Source organism: Gossypium raimondii, chromosome 10 (assembly GCF_025698545.1).
Source record: "Gossypium raimondii isolate GPD5lz chromosome 10, ASM2569854v1, whole genome shotgun sequence".
In the NCBI taxonomy this organism is placed as follows: Eukaryota; Viridiplantae; Streptophyta; class Magnoliopsida; order Malvales; family Malvaceae; genus Gossypium; species Gossypium raimondii.
This window is the reverse complement of record NC_068574.1, coordinates 9094734-9110322: the sequence shown is the minus strand read 5'-3', so window position 1 is coordinate 9110322 and position 15589 is coordinate 9094734. Positions and strand designations below refer to the sequence as shown.

The 15589-nt window shown below is 34.5% G+C and overlaps 1 protein-coding gene across 3 annotated transcripts; it reads right to left on the bottom strand.

Moving 5' to 3' along the window:
* Positions 1 to 325: 325 nt before the first annotated feature.
* On the bottom strand, positions 326 to 6838 carry LOC105776965 (uncharacterized). Of its 3 annotated transcripts, XM_012599954.2 has the most exons (11): positions 6619 to 6838; positions 6372 to 6467; positions 5291 to 5696; positions 5062 to 5198; positions 4669 to 4782; positions 4479 to 4562; positions 3996 to 4172; positions 3020 to 3176; positions 2382 to 2542; positions 2176 to 2302; positions 326 to 2010 (listed from the first exon to the last, which is right to left on the bottom strand). In XM_012599954.2, exons 3-11 carry the CDS (start codon positions 5606 to 5608, stop codon positions 640 to 642), a joined length of 2646 nt encoding a protein of 881 aa, XP_012455408.2. In that variant the 5' UTR covers positions 5609 to 5696; positions 6372 to 6467; positions 6619 to 6838; the 3' UTR covers positions 326 to 639. The 3 variants fall into 3 exon arrangements, with proteins under 3 accessions (XP_012455408.2, XP_012455407.2, XP_052478037.1); XM_012599953.2 differs by lacking the exon at positions 6372 to 6467; XM_052622077.1 differs by lacking the exon at positions 6619 to 6838 and having other exon boundaries at positions 6372 to 6607.
* Positions 6839 to 15589: the final 8751 nt, after the last annotated feature.

The following is a 15589-nucleotide window of genomic DNA, read 5'->3' as shown; positions in this document are numbered from 1 at the left end:
ACTCATTGAGTGATTCCACGATTTTTGCAAAATAAGTCATTTGTTCCTTAAGGGAAGCATTGCTACTTGTAAGTGCAGCCACAATGTTCAGCTTTGATGTTGAGCTTTCACAAGTTGAATTTAATTGTTATTATTTATTAAAATTTCAAAAAATATAAAAATAAAGTTATAAAAATGTATAATAGAAAAAATAGAATTTGTAAGATTTTAAATCTAGTCGGGGACTGGCTCGCAATAACTCCAAGCTTTCTTCTCCTTCGAAAAGAGAAAAATATTATCGTCAAGTAATTAATAGCTAAGCAATGAAGGGAGCTAACAAACTATAAATAGAATCGCAAATTAATAGTTACTTCCCATCTAAATCAAAATTTATCATTGTTTAATGAAGTAGCAGTGTATATATATATATATATATATATAGTACTAGGATCTCATAGGTATGTACAAAAGAAAAACAAAACCCTATCTTAATCATCTCAGAGTCTTTGTATTGTATACTCCGCTCCTGCAAATATGCAGAGTTGTAATAGCAAATAGTAACCTACAACTCTCTTCTACTTCCCAAATAAATATAATTTAAGAAGGAAGCATCAAATGAAGTCTGCAATTCAGCAAGATGATATCTCATCAGCTCATCCACTATCTTTGTTGGTTCCATGACCTCAAATACGGTTTCCCCATTGCCAATTGATCATCATGCAAAGCAGCAACAGCATTCTGATGTGCCATGCTCATCCTTCCCATTTCATCACCCATCACCATCATACTGGCATCACGAACCCCTAAATAATCCAGTGGATGACCACCTGCTTGCTCCATACTATTTTCATTTATTCCATTGCTCCTCTGTTGAATTAAATGCTCAGTAGAGCCCATTGATCGATAAGGGTTTCTTGAACCAAGTTGGTTACATTGAGATACAACACTAAATAGACTCTGATCCGTATTGCTTTCCCTTGAAATCGCAATACTCTCACTAGGCCCACTAAATCCATCTGAACCAGCCCATCCTCCACCAGCTTCAGCTTGATGCTCTCCAGTAAACCAGCTCTGATTCAACAATTGTCCACCATTCAACTGATGTTGAAAGGGCGCTGACATGTGGGCAGGATTCATACCCCAATCCTGCATATTCCCAGAAGGCAAGTGTTCCTGCCTTGGGGGCAAGTATCTACCCCGAGATCCATCAGAGTAAACGTTTCCGGACATGTTTTGTTGCACAAAAACCTCATCCTGCCTCTTTTGGCCCTCTTCTAGAGGCAGCGATGGTCGCAACTGCCCTTGAAATTGCCCATTAAAATCACCATCTTCCATCAACACATTCTTCGGGGCCTGGAAATCTAGCCCATCATGTTTCTGCTCACTATGATAGGGCAAAACTACCTGATCCTTGAAGAAAGATGGAAGCAGCTCACTTTGGTCTTGATTTGTGTAAGAACTAAAGGAACCGTCTTCAGAATGTCCATGTAACAAAACCTTCCCTGTACTTTCTTCATGCAAGCCTGATTCCAGATCAATCATATGGTTCTGCCGGTCTGCATTGGCTTGATGAGCAAGTGGCAATCCACTACAAGATGTGTAGTCATGGCCCTCAGTTGAATCATGGTAAGATTGTGGCATGCTATATGCAGACCAGACATTCTCTGTAGAAGAGACATGAACTTCCTGATTAACAGTTGCATCAGCAGTTTTCAAATTCTTTGAGCGCTCAGATAGATCTGAAAAAGCAATATCTGATTTCAAAAGGTTCTCTTTGTTTTCAGACTCAATCTCCTCACAATTGAGCATATTGCCACTATCAATAGAAGAAACCTGCTGTGGGGACTGATTCTGTGGTAAGGCCAGAACAGACTCCTCTTCCATGCTGGATTCCCTGTCTGTTGCTTCAGCATCCTTCTGACCCTCAAGCAACTTCTCAGGGATCTCTTTCTCTACATCTTGAACATCCAATTTTATACCAACATTATCTTCCTGATCATGGAACTTTTCGGTATCTTCCTCCACTTCATCCTGACACACCAACAAAAAAATCAAGATCATAGTAGCAACATAGAAGATATTCAAAACCACATAACAATAGAAACACAGATCCAATGAATTTAGTGAGTATCAAACAAACAACAGTTGTTCAAATGCATACACGGGGAAAAGGGAGCAAAGGACAGAGAATTAAACCTCAAATGCTGGATTTAGTTTTTCTTCTATATTCTGCTCCAACAACTTGGCTATTTCCCGTTTCTGTAATTGTATTTCTCTCCGGCTTGCATATGCTTCCTGGAGATCTTCCTTCACCAATCTCAACCTATTTAAACAACTAGTTTGAGAAAAGGTATGATGAAGACTATCAGAGTTCAAGAAAGGATTGTTTGCTTCAAACTCACCAATGTTCATGCAAATTCCTCATTTCTTCTTCCACAAATGTATCATATGGTAGCACATGCAAGCTATCAATGTCACCTAAGACATGGTTAAGAGACCGATACTGAATGCTTCTACCAGACTGCCTCATATTCTTAATCAGTTCATGTTGCTTCTTGCTAATCTGAAAATATCAAAGGCAGTTAGTCGGTAATTACCATAGAAAAAACTTGAGAGTGTGAGAGAGAAGGCTGGGTAGTAATAAATTCTGAAGAAATGCTTGTTTAAAGAATATAGTAAGGGCAAGATAAATATGCAAGCCATCACTAGAACATTTCAGTAACTGTTCTAGCCCCATGGTATAATCCAAGATCTGAGAGTTAATTTACCGTAAAGGATCCAAAGTGACAACATACTAGAGCAGTAATCCCACAACCATATTAGTATAAACAATCAGCTAGGCATCTGGCCAATGGTTCAGCCCGTGAAAACCCATAAAAGAAGCTTCACAAGTTATATGCTTGTGTTTTCTAATCAAGAGTCCAAAAAATGACTAATCCAATACCAGAAAGGATAAAATCTCATCCAAGGAGATAACATATCAAGATAAAAGCACCCCATCGACATCTTACAATTTGTCCTAACTGAAGTAGCCGCTAACCTTAACATATGACATGTATTTGGTACCATTACTCTGCTGGATATTGCACTTGCGTATCTTGTCACCCTTTCTGGGTTTTGCTTCCACAGTCTGTGTATGATCCGGAGCAGTCAAGAGACCCTTACCTTTGTCCTTGATGAAACCTTTCTTGTACATTCTGATATACATCGCAAATAATAAGATTCATGCACCATGGAGTTAAAATAAACTGAGTAAAACTAAATGAAATTAGTGCAGCCGCCATAACCAATTTCCACCAGGAGACTTAAGCACAGCAGAAAGTTTCTCAAACATAGTTACAGTTCACAAAATTTCTATTTCAGGAAAAATGACAAGATTGAGAACCACCTAAACCACAAATAAAGAAACAAATGAAGCAAAAACTGATCCTAGGAGCTGAAAATAGCACTACAATCAAAGAAATTTCAACAAGGATATCAGCAACATAATTTCCCTCAAAACCTTACCAGCATGGTGTTTAAAAATACCCACATAGAAGTTTATACTTCAAACTTCTTAGACAGCAAGGTATTTTTTTTCTTTGTTAGGCACACAATTTATAGATAAAAGCAATAGTAATGAGGAAAAACTATTAGCCGCAAAAGAAGCCAACAAAAAAAAACAAGATATAATTTCTTAGGCTCAGAATTCAAGGATATTCCACCAAAGATGGGGAAGGAGAAAAAAGATCCAAGGTGAACTTTGCTGATCTGCTCTATAGAATCACACCATTTACATTTGTAAAACCCACTACGAAGAATATGAGAGCTACAATATTTCATATATTGTCTAAATAAATGAATCCCTTTTGTAGGTAACAGAGAACCTATGAAGGAACTACAGAAGGCAACGTACTAAACTCAGGCAAAGCATACTTTAAGAAAGCAATTTTCAAACTCTTACCCTTGTGAACTTCAACAAGATGGGCAAAATGACAATACATGCAGAAAGGTGGTTTACCAGGGAAGAACATTACCTTCTCTGTAGTTCTCCTCCCTTCACAACAGAAGAATTTTGGTTATCACTACTGCATGCTCTCTCATCCGCAGCCCATGAACAAGATTCAGAAGTACCTGTAGCATCCTGCTCAAGATTGACAAGCTTAGATTCATTCGAATGTGAGAAAATCCCTTTCTCACTAGCCCTTCTTGACCTACCAAAGAAATTGCAACCCAAAAATGAGATTTGATCTAAACACAAAAAAGGGAATTAAATTTCCAATAAAAAGTGAATAAAGAAAATTAATCCTTCATTTTTATTGTTTTGAACAACCAATTAGAAGAGGAAATGTCCAAATTGAACAACCTCTCGTGTTCAAATTCTGTATTATGGCACTGTTATAACAATGACACCAAATAACAAGTTCCCGAAGTAACATCCTTGACAATGTATCACACAGAAGAATCTTTCTCTGCTAAAGCCTATCACTTAGACACTGAAATATGTAGCAAATTCTAACCTCCAAAACTTATGCACAATTTCTTGTTCTGGGTCTTTGCAGCTTTCCCATTTAACCTTCAATTTCTGCAAATAATCTATAATGCTGCCACAAGAAGCAAAACAGTGTTGCAATCATATAATCAGCATCAAATGAACCTGGAACAAGAATAGCTTCTATTCATGGGTAAATTTAGCTATATGTTACATACTCATTGTGGTAGTCCTGTAACTGGGAGTAATACGCTTTCTTCTCGTCCTTTAAATGTTGTTCCTCCTGAATAACAGCATCAGGGTGAAGATAACCCAAGCAAAGCAATGAACCCCTGCAAACACAAATTCCAGTCAAATCTAGCAGAACCAAACCCTACATTAGAACCCTCAAATACTATATCTCCGGAAAATAGAACAAGAAAAATAACACATTACCCCAAGAGCTGAAACTTTTTCGTATACAAGTAGAAAAAATGCAAAACACATGCAAGCATTTATGCAGAATTGTATTTGTGATGCATGTAATGCATGGCCAATAGAAACTACAAGTAGAAAGGATTCATTCTACACAGTGGGAAAAAGTGTCAAAAGCAATACACATATATACTTGCCATTTAAGAAAAGGATTTCCAAAGTGAAAATTATCCCCAGCAAGCAATGCTTGCAGAACATGCTCTTTGTCAGTTCCTGTAGGAAGAAACTGCATCAGATGATTTCTCTCGTTTTCAGACAGAAGAGTCTGCCAAACCTGTAACAATTTCATGTAAATTCCATAAAGTATGAGCTCAGCATACAGAGGATACTAGAAGCAACTGTGATAAAGAATAATAAGGATATTACCTCATAAGAAAGCACCTCTGTCAGGTTCTCTAAGTCAAAAATTTCATGAGGAAGAGTCAAAACATCCGCCAAAACTCTGTGGTAATGTATTGTGGAATCTGTAAATGGCCTCAAATGCCTCCAACTTAAGCCAATTTGATCCCTTTTAGCAACAACTTTTTTTTGGTTCCCATCCCATTCAAGCGAAATACAAGATTTTGTGTTTAAATCATTTTGCAGTGAGTCAAGTTTTTTCTTTTTTGTTCTGTATTGGTCTTTAAAATTGCAGCCAGCAATGCTGGCTCCATTCAGCCGCTTTCTCTGTCGATCAGCAGCCATTAGCACCAAATGTCAAAAGAATGGAAAGAAAAATATTTTAGCAATGTACAGGTAGTTACGCTCTTGATCATGCACACCGAACATCTTCCTGCATGAAAAGAAAGAAAACCATCACTGAATTGAAAGCCACCAAGGAAAGCCCTCGAATCTCAAAATGATAGCAACACATAATTAGTCCACCTTTGAACCAGAATAATTCAAAAAATTGTTTAATAATTCGAAGCACAACACAACCCAGCGCTTCTAAATTCATATACAAAGTTCAAAATAAACCAGGAAACAGAACTAAGCATGTGAGAAAATTATAAATTGAAGTGATATTGTAACAAAAACCACAAAACCCAAACCACACCCATAATAAACAGTAACAATAACAAATGTTTCCAAACTTCTAATTTGGGCACAACATCATATGAAGGAATAGTGCACTCGGGAAAGAAACATAAGATGAAGCCAACGGATGCAAGTACAGCAACAAAACTAACCCAGTTGTATCCCATTTACACACCAATTATTCAGTCAAACATAGTATATCAGTAATTGTAATCGATTTAACTCAGCATTCACTAAGCAGCACATATCAAATAAAACAAGTTATAGAAACTCTATCCACAATTAAAAAATAAAATACACAACTCAAATTCAATACATACATACAAACAAACAGACAAAAATTTTTAAAAAAAAACTTCATAAAACAAATTCACTAATTAAAATAGCAGGCAGTAATCAAAAGGAGATAAATTGGAAAAACGTAACTTACTATTCTCAAATAAAAAACAAGGAAACCCTAAAAATAACAAAACCCAAAAAATTCATTTGGGGTAACAAAAAAGGAGTAGGAAGAAGGAAGCCGGAACTGAGGCAAAGAAGAAGAAAAACAAGTTAGGGAATGGGCAGGAAAAGGCGGCGCCTGGTAAAAAAAGAACCGGCGAGAGAGAAAAAGGCTTAGGAATTATCCAATAGAGAGACAGAGAGGAAAATAGAGAAATAGTGCAAGTAATACATACAAACAAACAAGGAGGAGAGAAGGAGTTAGGAATTGGGGCAATCAGACGGGTGCGGTTTCTCGGAACCGTTATGTGATGAGAGCATTGAATCGTTCATTCGCGCGCGGGGGGGCTCGGCTCTTGGCTTCTCTGGCTCTAGCCGCTTCCTACTCCTGTCGCTCTCCTCTCCTCTCCTCTCCTGCACACTCTACTTGTCTTGTGGCCTCAGTCGCTCGCTGCACTTCTGTTTTCCCCTCTACATATTCCTTTTTATTTTAGGGATAATTTACTACATGTCCTCAAGCTTTAGTCCAATTTTTAATTGATCTTTAAATTTTATAAACATTTTAATTGAATTCTCAAAATATCATTATTGTATCATATTTAAAATACATGTATCAAATTATAAACATGTGTACTTATTATATGGATGGTTTGGACTGGACTTTAAAAAAAAAAATTTGGTAATTTTTATGTCTATTTTATAGCTCATGTTCAGGGTTCAAGATTGTCCTCCCAACCGTGTTATCTCCAAAGTCAAACCCTATTTGGATTAATTAGATACTAACTCGGTTAGAAAATTACAAAAATGTTATTTCATAATTAAAATAAGTCATATTATTCGAGGGTATTCTTGTCTTTCCATTTTAATAAAAATCAATAAAATATATATATACTAGTATTTGAACCCACACTAATTGGATGAGTAAAACATTAAGTTTATCACACAAACAAAGTTTTATTTTGATATTTTTATACTTTTCTTAATATGCACAATTTATTATCTCCACCAATTTGTATATATTAAAAATGTTGTTAATTGAGGTGGTGTCACAACTCAACTCGACATTAACTCACAATTGATAACCAAACCATAATAAATAATCGAGTGCATTTAGTATTGCTTATCCGATAAATTTATGTGTTTAGATATTATTTTACTCGTAATTTAATCTAATTTTTATTTTAATATTGTACATATTATTATAATTTATTTATTTCAAATCATACATTTCATTTTTTTGGTTATATAATATTTTTAAACGCTCGACTATATTCCGAATCTATAATTTTCACATACACAGAATTTCTATTTTAATAATTTTTGAAGTTAACTGTAATTAATATTTTATAATTTTTCTTTTTGAATGCTACAATGTTGCCACTTAAGGGCTTGATTGATATTTTGTTTTCCAAGTACTTGTAAAACGTCTCTTTCTTTATAGAATATAAAAGTTGGCAACAGCTTACGGAAATGGTTATTATATTTTTTTAATTAGACTTTTGTTTCTAAGATAAAAAATTTGAACTATCTATTTTATAAATTAATTTTTGAAGTTGACTATTTTAACTTAATAATATAAAAATATTATTTTATTCATCGTTAATAATATATTTTAGAATTAAATTAATAGTCAAATTGATCCTAACTTAATTAAAATAAAACATTAATTCAATAGATTTTTAATCTATTTAATTTATTTATATTAATTCGATTTAATCAATTTTATATCATTCTCAATTGATTCACCCATCCGCGGTCTCATTTAAGTAACAGAAGTTAGACGTATTCTATTTTTAGACACCTCAATCTATTTTTTTGTTTAAATGAAATGGATGGTTGGATATTTAATGAAATTTAACAGTGCACGTTAGAAATGTGCAAAAGGTTGTGATTATAGTTGATGTTTCGGCTTGGCTTTTAGCTTAGTAGTCTAGTCTGCTTGAGCTTGATTATTGGATACGGGGACTTTTTGGCCCAATAGTAAACGCTTTATCCTTTTGCTCTAACCATCATTTATTATACCAATGATGTATTAAATATTCACAACATAATTTAATTTTAGAACAGTAATTTCATTTTCTTGTAATTAAAAAGAAATTTACTTTTTTATATGTGTTTGTTATACCTTTTCGTTATTTAGACACGTGTTAGCATCAAAAGTATCGTTAACTTTCCTGTTGACTTCATTTGAAATTATGCCTAGTCTAACCATTTGTCTTTAGTATATTTAGATGAGACCATTTGTCCCTTTCTCGAATGAGTTAGCAACCTGTATTTTAGGTATGAACACTCTCCAGGTGTAAACACTCCTTTAAGGCTATGAAGGGCCCAACTGGGCGTAACAACCTCGTATTGATTGAATGAATAACGGAATGGTCCCCATGATGTATGTCTTTCATGCATTGGATGAGGATAATCTTCTTCATTGCAATATTTTACGTCATACTAATGGACAAGGGGATCTCTCCTATAAATATATTGATCAACTATGAAGAAAGGATCAATTCCCAACACTCTAAAGTTACTCTGAGCAAATTACCCTCTTAATTAGCCTGTCCTCTCGTCTTAGTTCTAGATCTCAACCTTTTAGGTGAATTGACTTCCACGGCACCACATTGATCTCCTTCTTATTCCTCATTGTCTTCCTCTTTTATTGTACATTGTGCCAACAATTGGTGTGGTAACGTGACCATAGTGACTGGTTTAGAACTTGCGCAGAAATTGGGGGCTCGGAAGCTTCATATTCACATTGCTTCCTAGTTGATGGCAAAACAAATCCAAGGAGAGTACGATGTTAAAGACCATATTTTAACTAAATACTACCCCATAGTAATGAAACTATTACAGAGCTTTCTAGAACTCCAAGTTGACAAGGTTCTTCGATTCGCGCACACAAAAGCTAACTCGTTGTCTAAAGTTGCATCAGCAGTAGGAATTCGAGACAGAGGTAAGATCTTACTAAAGCATAAGGAGGTCCCCAACTATGAGTCAGTGAGACAAGTCTTCAACATAGACTTTAGAAGTACATGGATGACGTCATTGATAAAATTCTTATCTGGTGATGCAACACCCTCCGACCCCAAATAACTTTATCGCATTTCTCGTTTGGCTTCCCGATACACCTTTATTAATGAGGTCTATACAAGAAAAGTTTTTTGCAGCCACTCTTGCGATGCCTAGATCCATCCGAAGCCAAGTACGTGATGCAAGAGGTTCATGAGGCTATCTATGGCCACCATTTGGGGGCAAAAACCCTGACCTAAAATAACTTACGGCAGAGGTATTATTGGCCTACCATGCAGAAAGACAACAACAACCTTTTTTCTAGAAATGCGAACCCTACCAGAAATTTTTACCTATCCCCCGCGCACCCGCTGAACCCCTGCACACCATTTCGAGTCCATGGCCTTTTGCAACGTGAGGCATTGATATTGTTAGGTCATTTTCGCAGGCCATAACACAAAAGAAGTATATTGTGGTTACCATAAAATACTTTACAAATTGGATGGAATTGAAAGCATTAGCCACCATCATAGAAAAGCAAGTGGAGAAATTTGTCTAGAAAACCATCATATGAAAATATGGAATCCCACACCTCATCATTGTTGATAATGGGACACAATTCCAAAGAAAGTTCAAAGAATTTTGTGATAACCTTCATACAGCTCTGGTGCACAGCTCGATCAAGACTCCCCAAACGAATGGGCGGCTACTAATAAGAAGATCATATAAGGCCTGAAAAAAAAAAGGTAAAAGATGCAAAAGGCAAATGGTTGGATGAATTGCCTGGTATTCTTTAGTCTCTGCAGACTATATCACATTCAGGGATAAGAGAAATACTTTTCAACCTTATGTTTGGCACCGAGGTTGTGATACCAATCGAGATTATTTTTAACACACACCGAGGGGTTCACTATACTGATCAGGCCAATGAAATCAAGCTTCAGGAGAACCTAGATTTATTGGATGTAGTAAAGGATCAAGCATCAATCCGATTAGCCATCCGAGCTCAGCAAGTGGCATAGTAATATAATTTGAGGGTCTACAGTAGATAATACCAAATTGAGGACTTAGTAATGCAAAATGCAAAAGCTAGCCAACCAGCCAGTCAGACAGGAAAATTGTTAGTTACTTGGGAGGGACCCTACCAGTCGTAGCAGCATTGGGATCTGGAACATACAGACTTGAATGAATGGATGGCATCCATGACCTACAAACATAGAATGTTCGCAACCTTCGCAAATTTTACCCTAATATTTATAAGTTTTTACATTTTAAAATTCATTCACAACAGAGTAATTTTTATGAACATCTACGCAAACGGGTAGTAGAACTACATATATCTTGCCATAAATGCTACATCTTGTTGTATATGCATGCTTCTCATTAGCACAATTTCACATGTTACACATTTTGGCGTAAAGATTACTTATTTTATATATTGAGACTAAGTCTACACTCTATAGAAACTAGGATTATTTTATTTTGTCATTCCGAGTTGTTCTGCAACAATTATTTTTAGTATTTGTTTATTCTACCATCACTGGTTGCCCGATAATAATGGTTTTCAGTATTTTTCCACACTGTTTATTCAGTTATTCCAGAGTACCCAAAAACGATAGCTAGCAAATCACTATATTAGTGACCCTATGGCATGCCAACTATACCTGGACTACGTCTAACATCATTTAATGGGGCATTAACAACATAATCACCATTGTAACATATATTATTGTAATGCCAATGTCCAAATCTTCATTTTTTACATCCAAAACAATTTCAAACATTTACCACATAATTCAAATATCACCAATAAAATCCATTACTCTAAGTTTTTAGGGGGAAAATACCATTACCTTGATACATAGTCACATTAATTATAACGAGTAATTAATCTACAAAAGTAAATTGAAATTGAATTATAAAAGCACAAACTGCAAAAGCTAAATGATGCTTGTCTTTTCCTTTCCTTTCCTTCCGCCTTTGGCATTCCAGTGTCGTCGTTGGTTACATTCGATAATACAATTACGGAAACATTATTAATTACACAATTCAACGAAATAAAAAATGAATACATTTAATTCAATTAGTTCTTTACTACTTTAATATTCAAAACATTCATATTGCACAATCTACTCGATTAAATTTTTATCCGACTTAATAAACATAATACAAAGACTTTCTAATTTTATTATTTATTAACAAGCCCTAAAAATTTCCCTTTTACAAAATAGGTCCTTAATAAAACATAACTAAATCAACTCATTAAAACTAGTCCAAGCTTAATTCTACATTTCTTATTACATTCTATACATATTCTTTCCTCAAACTACCTAGCATCACTCATGCATGCCTTTAAGCTACTATCACCAAAATTTCCATGTTTTTCCAACAATGAAAAACTAAACAAAAACTCATTAATTCACAAATTTATCATTTGGCTATTCATTATCTATCGTTCCTTATCTAATTCCCAGCCAAAAATTAAAGAAAAATCCTTACCAAGTCCTTTATGCAAGGTACGACAAAAGAAGAAACCCAAAGCTTTTCCCTAAACTTGGACGGTGAGAATAAGCCAATTTGATGTCCTGATTTTTGTTTTATTCTCTCTCTCTTTCCACTAAGCCATGTACATATTATAATTAATTTGTCCTAATTTTTAATTTGATAAAATTTTAATCAATGGTTATAATTTCTTCATGTTAAAACTAGTGGAAATTAACGCCATTGATCAACATATGGCACTAACAAATTTCGATCATAGAGTAATTGCTTAGAACAAAATGTTTAATAGTTCGACAAGGGCTTGATCTAAGATCGACCTTGCAATTTAGTCCCTGTACTAATTATACTAACTCAATTAATTTAGTTACTAGCTAATTCCATTTCATATTCTTATGTTCAACTTATAACTTCATCATTTCAACTTCCAGGACATTTCAACTCAAAATTTTTAGTCCAAAGTCATCTTTTGTTGACACTGCAAGAATTGGGTCATTACAATTAACAAATAAAAGACATAAAACTTCTCACTCTAATAAGGCATACATTTAGCATTTGAGACTTGGTCATATTAACTAAGAAAGAATCATTAGACTTGTGAAAGATGGTACATTAAGTTTGCTTAAGGAGGTTGACCTTTCAGAATGTGAATATTGCTTGGAAGGTAAGATGACTAAGAGATCTTTTAATGCAAAAAGAACGAAGGCCGTTAAACCTTTAAAACTTTGTATACACTAATGTATGTGGCACCATGACCATTAGTGCTTGAGGTGGTTATGATTATTATGTAACCCTTATAAATAATTATTCCAAATAGGAGTATGTATACATAATGCACTACAAAAGTGAAACCTTTGGTAAATTCAAATAATTTTGTGTGGAAGTGGAGAAACAACTAGGTTTACCCATAAAGACACTTCGGTCTAATCGAGGTGGGAAATATTTATCGAATGAGTTTTTAGGTTATCTCATAGAGAACATGATATTATCCCAACTAACTGCATCTGACACTCCACAACAAAATGACATGGCAAAGAGAAGGAATTGAACTTTGTTAGACATGGTGGAATCGATGTTAAGTTATTCACAGTTTCTAATTTCCTTTTAGGGATATGCTTTAGAAATGACTTGCTATATTCTGAATGATATGCCAATTAAGGTCGTACCTAAAACTCCATACAAATTATGGCACGATAGGAAGTTAAGCCTAAAATATTTTAGGATTTTGGGATGCCTAGCCTACATATTGGAAAAAGATTCAAGGAAGTTGGATTCACAGATAGAATTGTGCATGTTTGTGGGGTATTCTAAATGTATGAAGGGTAGTTTGTTTTATGTCTTGAAATAGTAAACAATTATAGTATTGACTCATGCTACCTTCCTTGAGGAGAGTTACATGAATGACTTTAAACCTCAAAGTAAAGAAATACTTAAGGACCTTTCGAAAATACAAAAAGCCTTACGGTAATAATTTTGGAACCAACTCCTAGTAGTAAACCTACAAACAATCAACAACATAAGGAGTTTCATTGTAGTGGAAGAGTTTCTATTAGGCTTAAGTTCTTCTAGTTTGGCAGAAGTGCCTTAAACACTAAGTCTACCGAACATGAAAATGATGACCTACTTATATTTGACGAATTAGTGCAAAGTGTTAATTCTAAGCTCTAGGAAATATCTATGAAAGCTAAGATTGATTCTATGAAATCCAACTTGGTGTGAGAACTTGTAAACTTACCGAAAGGGGCAAAACTCATAGTGTGTAAGTAGGTCTACAAGAAGAAAAGAAATACAAATAGAAAAGTGGAAACTTATAAGGCCAGACTTGTAGCAAAAGGGTATACTCAGAAATAAGGTATCGTTTATGAAGAAACCTTATCTCCGGTAGCCATGCTCAAGTCAATTCGCATATTGTTATCCATTATGGTGGCTTTCGATTATGAGATCTGACAAATAAATATCAAGACAACATTCTCGAATGACTATATTGAAAAAAGTATCTATTTGATGTAACCCACCAAATATATAGCTAAAAGAGATGAGCAAAAACTTTGCAAACTAATTAATCCATATATAGACTAAAGCAAGCATCCTACTCATAGAATCAAAGATTTGATATGCAATAAAAACTTTTGGATTTGAGCAATATGTAAATGAACATTGTGTTTATAAACGTATTGAAGATAGAAAGATGATCTTTCTTGTTCTATGTTAACGACATTCTACTCATTGGAATTGAGGTAGGGATATTGTCATCGATTAAAATGTGGTTAACTCAATAATTTAGAATGAAGGACTTGAGATGAGCTAACTTTGTTTTAGGTATTCAAATTCTAAAGGATTGAAAGAACAAAGTGATAACATTATCACAAGCTTCATACATAGATAAGATATTGGAACGTTATGTAATGACTGACTCAAAGAAGGAAACTCAACCTTCTATATCAGGCTTTCATCTTTCTTCGAAAGATTGTCCTAAGACAGCGGAAGAAAAGAGAATACATGAGAAATGTTTCTTATGCCCCTGTAGTAGGAAGTCTCATGTATTCTATGTTATGTACATGTTCAGACTTTTGTTTCGCAGTAGGGTTGATGCGTTAATATCAGGCCAATCCTAGTCCCAGATACTTGTAAACAGTTAAGTATATACTCAAGTATTTATAGATAAAGAGAGATTATATGCTTGTGTATTTCAGAGGAGATCTTACTCTTATCAACTATACCGATTCTAACGTCTAAACGTGTCGAGATTGAAGGAAATCAACATTGGGCTGTGTCTTTATCCTAGACAATGGGTCCATAGTATGGAGACATGTCAAGAAAATTTGTACTCAATCATGAAAGTCAAATATGTGACTACTTTTGAGGCAACAAAAGAAGCAATCTGGCTTTGAAAGTTCCTTACGGATCATGAAGTCCTTACTGGTATAGGAAAAGCTATCATATTGTATTATGATAACAATGCAGCAATAGCTAACACCAAGAAAACCAAAAACCACAAGAGGACAAAACACATTGATAGAAAATATCATATCATAAGGGCAACAGTAACAGATGAAATAGTGAAAATAGTCAAAGTCGCATTAGAGGACAATTTTGCAGACCTATTTATTAAGACTCTGATAGCTAGGAGTTTTCAGAAATATGTAGACGGTATGAGAATGCAAACTATGATTCATCTGCTTCACTAAGCCAAATGGAAGACTGTTGGATCTAATGCTCTAAGTGTAATATATTCATTTGTATACTTGTATTTTTCAAAAAAATTGGTTAATAAAATAATCTATTATTTACATTAATATTCTTTATATAATGTCTTCAACAATTTTTGCATGCAACGCAAAATGGAAGCAAATATTGGCTTACCAATTACCTAACGTTTAACTAATATTAAGCAGTATTACGTGATCGGATCGTAATACAGAAAAACATCTTATATTAGTAAATAATCAAAACATGTCCTTAGTCTAATCAGAAATGAGCAATCTAATTGAAAAACTAGTATGTCATCTATAAAGTCCAATTGGGGAGATGCTTTTTCTTGAGCATCAAAGCGGATGACTTCTAGAAGATAAAGACATAGATGTACTGACTGGACTGACAGTACATTATACAATACCCAAATATAATAAATCCTAAATTCGTTTATAGATTTATTCACTTGTAATGTTCATTGTGTGGCATACCTAAATTCTGAGTGGATGATGG